This window comes from Myotis lucifugus, unplaced genomic scaffold (assembly GCF_000147115.1).
Source record: "Myotis lucifugus unplaced genomic scaffold, Myoluc2.0 scaffold_72, whole genome shotgun sequence".
In the NCBI taxonomy this organism is placed as follows: domain Eukaryota; kingdom Metazoa; phylum Chordata; class Mammalia; order Chiroptera; family Vespertilionidae; genus Myotis; species Myotis lucifugus.
Window position 1 is genome coordinate 3,270,308 of NW_005871120.1, and position 6,692 is coordinate 3,276,999.

General features: G+C 56.8%; 1 protein-coding gene across 1 annotated transcript in view; it reads left to right on the top strand.

The window, feature by feature from the left end:
- Nucleotides 1–6,692, top strand: part of PPL (periplakin) — a 46,151-nt gene that overhangs the window by 29,909 nt on the left and 9,550 nt on the right. The window contains exons 7-14 of the mRNA XM_023755312.1: nucleotides 335–496; nucleotides 599–706; nucleotides 1,628–1,723; nucleotides 2,944–3,066; nucleotides 3,211–3,357; nucleotides 3,936–4,087; nucleotides 4,938–5,035; nucleotides 5,238–5,506. Of these exons, the coding sequence (XP_023611080.1) occupies nucleotides 335–496; nucleotides 599–706; nucleotides 1,628–1,723; nucleotides 2,944–3,066; nucleotides 3,211–3,357; nucleotides 3,936–4,087; nucleotides 4,938–5,035; nucleotides 5,238–5,506 (1,155 nt within the window). The remainder of the gene's footprint in view (nucleotides 1–334; nucleotides 497–598; nucleotides 707–1,627; nucleotides 1,724–2,943; nucleotides 3,067–3,210; nucleotides 3,358–3,935; nucleotides 4,088–4,937; nucleotides 5,036–5,237; nucleotides 5,507–6,692) is intronic.

Here is a 6,692-nt window from a genome sequence, read left to right on the forward strand (position 1 = left end):
AAGCTGCAGCTGCTAATTCTTACTGAGCACCAACTCTATGCCGACTTTGGGCCCTGCTTGGCTCCCCTCTCTCAGTGCTGTCATCCCCATTGTGCAGATGAGTCCCTGGGGCTCCACACAATGTCAGTGCCATGAGGGTTCTGTCTGCTTTGCTCACTGCTGTATCCCAGGGCCTGGAGCAATGCCCAGCACTTACTAGGTGCTCAGTAAATATTTCCCGAAAGAATGAATGCGCTTCAGAGGGTCAGTAACGTACCCACGGGGGTTCGGCCGGGCCAGAGCCGCGGCCACTGCAGGTGTGGAGGGAAGTCTCAGCCCTGTCCTCACCCTGCAGGCGGCGTCGCAGGCGCGGCAGCAGCACCTGAGCTCCCTGCAGGACTACATGCAGCGCTGCACCAACGAGCTGTACTGGCTGGACCAGCAGGCCAAGGGCCGCATGCAGTACGACTGGAGTGACCGCAACCTCGACTACCCCAGCCGCAGGCGTCAGTACGAGGTGGGTGCTGGGGCCTGGGGGTGGGGGGCAGGGGCCAAAAGGGACCACGAGGCTGCCAGGCTGCGCACTGAGCCCCCTGCTGCCCCCCCCCCCCCAATGCAGAATTTCATCAACCGGAACCTGGAGGCCAAAGAGGAGAGAATCAATAAGCTGCACAGTGAGGGAGACCAACTGCTAGCTGCTGAGCATCCTGGGAAGAACTCCATTGAGGTGTGTGCGCTCCGGGAGGGGATGCCTCCTCTGGGGTGGCCTCAGGGCAACCTCTGCTGTGGGCCTCCTGGACTGGGGCAGCCCCCAAGATGGGGGGGGGTTTTTTTTCCCTTTTCCATTATTTTATTCTGTCCTCTCATCTTGCTCTGACCCTGCCTCCTCTCATTATCTTGACCCTTTGTCACATCCTGCTCTCACCGCCCCCCCCCCCCGCCCGACTTCTGAAGCCCATATGGCACCTGTGTCAGTGTCCTGGGGCTGCCCTAACAATGACCACAAACTGGGTGGCTTTAAACTACAGGATGTTTTCTCTCGTAATTCTGGGACAGAAGGGTAACATCAAGGTGTTGGCAGGCTTGTTCCCTCTGGGGGAGGGTTCTTCCTTGCCCCGCTCCCTGCTTCCGGCTGCGGCAATCCTTCCCTGGCTTGGGCCTGCATCACTTCCATCTACACTACTGTGCACAGGGCCTCTCCCTTGTATTTCCTCTTCTTACAGCAACACCAGTCATTAATTTAGGGCCCATCCTAAATCCAGGTGATTTCATCCTGAGATTCTTTAACCAATTACATCTGCAAAGACCCCGATCCCAAATGAAGTCACGTTCTAAGTTTGGGATGGGGAGATAACATTCAGTTTCATGACATTTTTTAAAAGCACCACTTTGGGCAGACGCAACCCCTCCTGTGCCTTATGCACTGTGCAGCCCAGGCACCTGTGCAGGGCAGCCCTGCTCGGCTCCGTGACATGTCCCCTCTCTCTCCTCTTCCCACCCCTGGGGAGCAGCTGGCTGCCCCTGTGGGAGCCGCACCCATGCAGATGCCGGATGCCCTCTCCCCCGCCCTCTCTGGTCTGGAATCCCACAGGCCTCTTCCAGTGCCCCAGGCACCCGCCCAGCAGTGACACCCCCCCTTCTCTGGCAGGCTCACATGGAGGCAGTGCATGCAGATTGGAAGGAGTATCTGAACCTGCTCATCTGTGAGGAGAGCCACCTGAAGTACATGGAAGACTACCACCAGGTACCCCGGCCTGGGCCCACTGGTGGGAGCACTCAGGGCCTCCGTGGCCCACCTTTGGCCTCCATGTGCTTCCTCGGGAGCCTTGCAGGGCTGTCTTCCTGGGCCTCCGCTGCCCCCGCTGGACACGGGTGTGCCTCCAGCTTGCCCGGCCCTGGCCAGTCTTCCCTGGGGGCCAAGGCTGGGGGGTGAATTCACCAGGTCAGTGTGAGGCCAGGAATGAATGTGTGGGTTTTCATTTTGGTAAAATATATATAATATGAAATTTGCTATTTTAGCCATTTTTAAGCATACAATTCAATGTGGTACAACCATCACCACTGTCTTTCCAAACTTTTCGTCACCCCAAATGGGAGCTCTGAGCCTGCTAACAGTCACTCCCCATTCCTCCCTCCCCCAGCCGAGGGTAACCTCTGATCTATTTTTCTTCGGGCTGCCTATTCTAGATATTGCATATAAGTGGAATCACATGCTACATGGCCTTTGTGGCTTCTTTCACGAGTATGTTTTCAAGGGTCATCCATGTTATGGCATGAATCAGAATGCCATTCCTTTTTACGGCCATGTAATATTCCCTTGCGTGGACAGACCACGTTGTGTTTACCCATTCATCTGTTGATGGAGACCGGTTGTTTCCTAGGAATGTGTTTTTTAGGAAGAGCGGCAGGTGACTAATGATTGTGCGGTCTGGGGACGCTTGAACTCAGATGACACTTCTGTAACTCCTGGTTCGGTGTCTGAGCCCTGCTGGGCTGTGAGATTCACAGGATCCCAAAGTGCCTTTCGTGGCTGCAGCCCAGGGGACAGCTGACAATGAGTGATTCCAGAGTTGATGAACTAAAGAATGGGCAAGAGAATTTTCTAGAACAAAGTGGGTCGGCTTGTCTTCCGTGTATCAAAAATGAAAGCATAGCATTATCAGGGTGTCCCTGGCACAAAGAGGAATGACATTTAAGAGCTCCGAAGGTCATCGGTGTGCACTTGGAAGTTAACGGGTCGCAGAGGTGGTCACGTGGACTGGCGGGCAGGGACCTGGCTTCTTCCCATGAGGCCCTCCCGGGAGCCAGGCCTGGGCGGGCTGGGTGTCCACGAGCAGCAGAGCCTGTGGACTCAGGCTGAGTGGGAAGCCCAGCCCCGACTGGGATTGGACTTGCAGCCACAGCCAGGATTAGCCAGGTGTCCTAGTTGCTTCACGTTCGTAATTGGGCCACCTGGTCTTCTAGTTCCACAAAGACGTGAAGGACGCTCAGGAGCTGCTACGCAAGGTGGATTCAGACCTGAACCAAAAATACAGCCCTGACTTCAAGGACCGATACCAGATTGAGTTGCTGCTGCGGGAGCTGGATGTGAGTGATGGTCCCATGAGTGACTCCGGGTGACCCCTCCCTGCCCTCAGCCTGGAGCCGGCCCCCCACAGCTCTCCCCTGCTGCCTGACCCCCACCCCCGGGGGGAGGCTGCACGATCTCACTGTGGCATTCCCCATGCTCAGGACCAGGAGAAGGCTCTGGACAAGTATGAGCACGTGGTGCAGGGCCTGCAGAAGCGAGGGCAGCAGGTGGTGCCCCTCAAGTACCGCCGGGAGACGCCCCTCAAGCCCATCCCCGTGGAGGCGCTCTGTGACTTTGAGGGTGACCAGGTGAGCTGTTGCCCAGGTGCCCCAGGCAGGCCAGGCCCAAATATGCCTCTTTTCATGTCACTGGAAGGTCTTAGGGTGACATCGCTAAATGAGGGCCTCAAATGTTTTCAGGACCCCTGTCATTGGGGTCATTCTCTGCCAGGCCTGTCCCCTCCCTCCTTCGCCCCCAATAGCTAGCTGCCTTGGTCTTGTGTGCTATCAGCTTAGCAACCCCAGTCATTCCAGCAGGAGTGCCAGGGAGGGTTCTCACTGGCCCAATTTGACTCGTGTCAGCCTCAACCAGTCAGTGTGGTGTGCGTCAGGGGATAATGCCATTCTCTCATTGGCAGGCCCGAGTCACATGTCCACCCTGAGTAGTAAAGGGCTGGGAATGGAGGAGAGGCCACATGGACTGGGAATGGGGGGAGTTCTAGTCCTTCCCAACTAGGGCACGATGTCTTGGGAAGGATCTGAGAGATGGGCTGACTTCCCCAGGTGCCAGAGTTGGTGGGCAGGACCAAGGTGGCCTCTGGGCTCCCAGGCTACCAGCCAAGGCGGGTCTCTCTGTGCCTTCTCACTGTTTGGCCTGCCCATGCCAGGGCCTGATCTCAAGGGGCTACAGCTACACCCTGCAGAGGAACAACGGAGAGAGCTGGGACCTCACTGACAGCGCGGGAAACGCACTGACCGCCCCAGCCGTCTGCTTCATGATCCCCCCCACCGACCCCGAGGCCCTGGCTCTGGCCGACAGGTACAGGCTAAGGAGGTAGCCAGCATGGACTGGCCCCACCCCTTGGGTCCCTTCATTGCCCTGGTAACACCCCCACACCTGTACCCACTTGGAGGCTCAGTGGGACAGGGGCAGATCCTGTTGGCCCGACTGACTTGCTGTGTGTGAATGTCCAGCTGTGGGCACAGTGCAGCGAGCACTTTCTCTGGAAGTGCCTCTGGGCCTTTGCACATACTGTTCCCTTTACCTGGACACCTACTCATTGCCTGGTCAGCTCAAGCCTCTCGGCTTGACTCGGCTCCAGGGTCACCTCTTCTGTGAAGCCTTCCCTGACTGCCCCCTTGCCTAACACCTTGCTCCACCTCCTCCCTCCCGCGCACGCCCTGCTCTTGATCAGGGTGCTTTGTGTAAGTGTCAGTCTCCTGGCAGGGGCTCCTTGAGGTCTACTGTCTCCAGGGCCTTGTTCAGGACCTGGGGCAAAGTGAAAACCCAAGAACTTTGTTGAGTGAGTGACTCTGTGAATGCTCCATTTACTCATTCAGCAAGTATTTACTGAGCACCTGTGTGCTGCTCCCTCAGGGGTAACATCTTAGGGAAGGCAAAGGAACAAACAAGATGATTTTAGGAAGTAAGACTTGCTATGACGAAGAGAGAAAGGGGCGAAGGAAGGAAGGGGTCCATCTGAACCCATAAGCAAAGATAGGCCAGCGTTTCAGCAAACCTTTGTATGTGTTGTGATTTAACTTTTCAAAGCATTTTGATGGCTGCCTGACTCCTCTGGGCTGTTGGCCCAGCCGAAGTCCAGGGTCTTGCTCCTGAGGGTGGAGGGGCAGTTGGCTGCCCTGGATCCAATCCATTTTTGCTCTCACAGCCTGGGCAGCCAGTACCGGAGCGTGCGGCAGAAGGCAGTCGGGACCAGGAATGCACTCCAGCAGCGGCATGAGGTGCTCAAGGCAGAGAACCCTGGAGGTGGGTGCCAGGGCCACTGCCCAGCCTGTGGGGGGACGGGGAGGAGGCAATGGACCCACGGTCTGTGCTGAAGGGACAGCATGGGTCAGGCCTGGCAGGGGTAGGGGAGGCTGAGCCAGCCCTGGACGTCCCAGCTGGCGTCCTCGGCCCCTTCCCTGTGACTCATGCCAACTGACACCCAACTCCGATTTCCGTCCCGCAGACGCCTCTGACCTGCAGGGACGGCAGCTGCTGGCAGGCTTGGACAAGGTGGCCAGTGACTTAGACCGGCAGGAGAAGGCCATCACAGGGATCCTTCGGCCACCGCTGGAACAAGGCCGGGCTGTGCAGGACAGCGCCCAGCGGGCCAAAGACCTCAAGGTACCACCAGGCTGGGGCCCCTGCTCAAGCTCCCATCTCCACCAGCCATGTGTCACAAGAATTCCTGAGTCATGGGGGGCGGGGGCGGTGCTAGGCCGGGGATCAGGAGGTGCCTGAGCCTGGTGCCCTGCTTCAAACACGTCCGGGGAGAGGCCTGGGGAGGCCCGTCTCTGCGTGTTTGATGCCCGAGTAGCTCGGTGCCAGGTGGTCGGGTGGGAACAGCATCCACGCTCCTCTCTCTCACAGACGGTTTCCCTAGTCATCAGGCGCCCTCTGTGGCAGGGGTGACCGTGCTTGGTTTACAGAGGAACTGGGCTTGGAGAAGGGGCCTCACATCACGGCTGACAGAGGCTGTCAAGGCCGAGAGGATGCCCAGTAGAGGGTGGGAGCAGAGGCCAGGCCCCACGACGTTGCTTCCTAAGCTGCTTGGGTCCCCAGCTGTGAACAGGGAGAGAAAACGTGCCTCCCTCATGGGGTTGCCCCCAACAATGAATGAAATCACTAAATGTGGTGCTTGGAACAGTGAGTGCTGGGTAACTGCCTGTTCATTTCATTCCCTTGTGAGTCCCCTGCTTGGTCAGAATGCCCGGGGTGCTCAGTACACATGCAGACTCAGGCTCCCAGGCAGGGCCCAGGCCTCGCATCTCCATCAGAGCTGTCCCCCGCCCCCACCCCCGCGCCCCCCCCCCCCCCCCCCAAAAAATAAACTAAAAAACATAGAGATTCTCTGGTGTGCGCCTGGCAAGGTAGCTTCTTTAGTGGACACCCCGGAATTTTGTCCCACCAAACATGAATACAAACGCTGCGATTTCTCCCCATAGACCAGTAAAAAATATGAAGCTACACCCTGGGGACTGTTTTAGGTAGCGGCACGCCTTTTTGTGCTCGGAGAGATTGCTCCCTCAAAGATACAGACTCTTAACTTTAGGGTGGAAGTCTCATAGATATAGTATCTTGAGTAGAAGTGGCATTAACTGTATCCGTAAGTTAGCATAGCGTCTCTCCGCCTCAGGACGATATTGAAAAATTCGTTGTCAAACCCTCCGAGATACCCTCGCCCAAATACGAAATATGTCCCTAAATAGAGAAGGTTCCCCGGATCATAGTCCGAAATAGCACCCCTTCAAAAACAATTCAAACAGGAAAATAACTCGTACTGGTCGTGAGAAATCGGTTATTGGGGTAGACCTCATCTTAGAAAGCAAATGTGTCTACACTCGGCACTGTGATACTCTCAGTTTTTGCCCCCACTTCATCAGAGTTAATTTGCTCCTGTAATCTGGCACTAGCTTGAAAC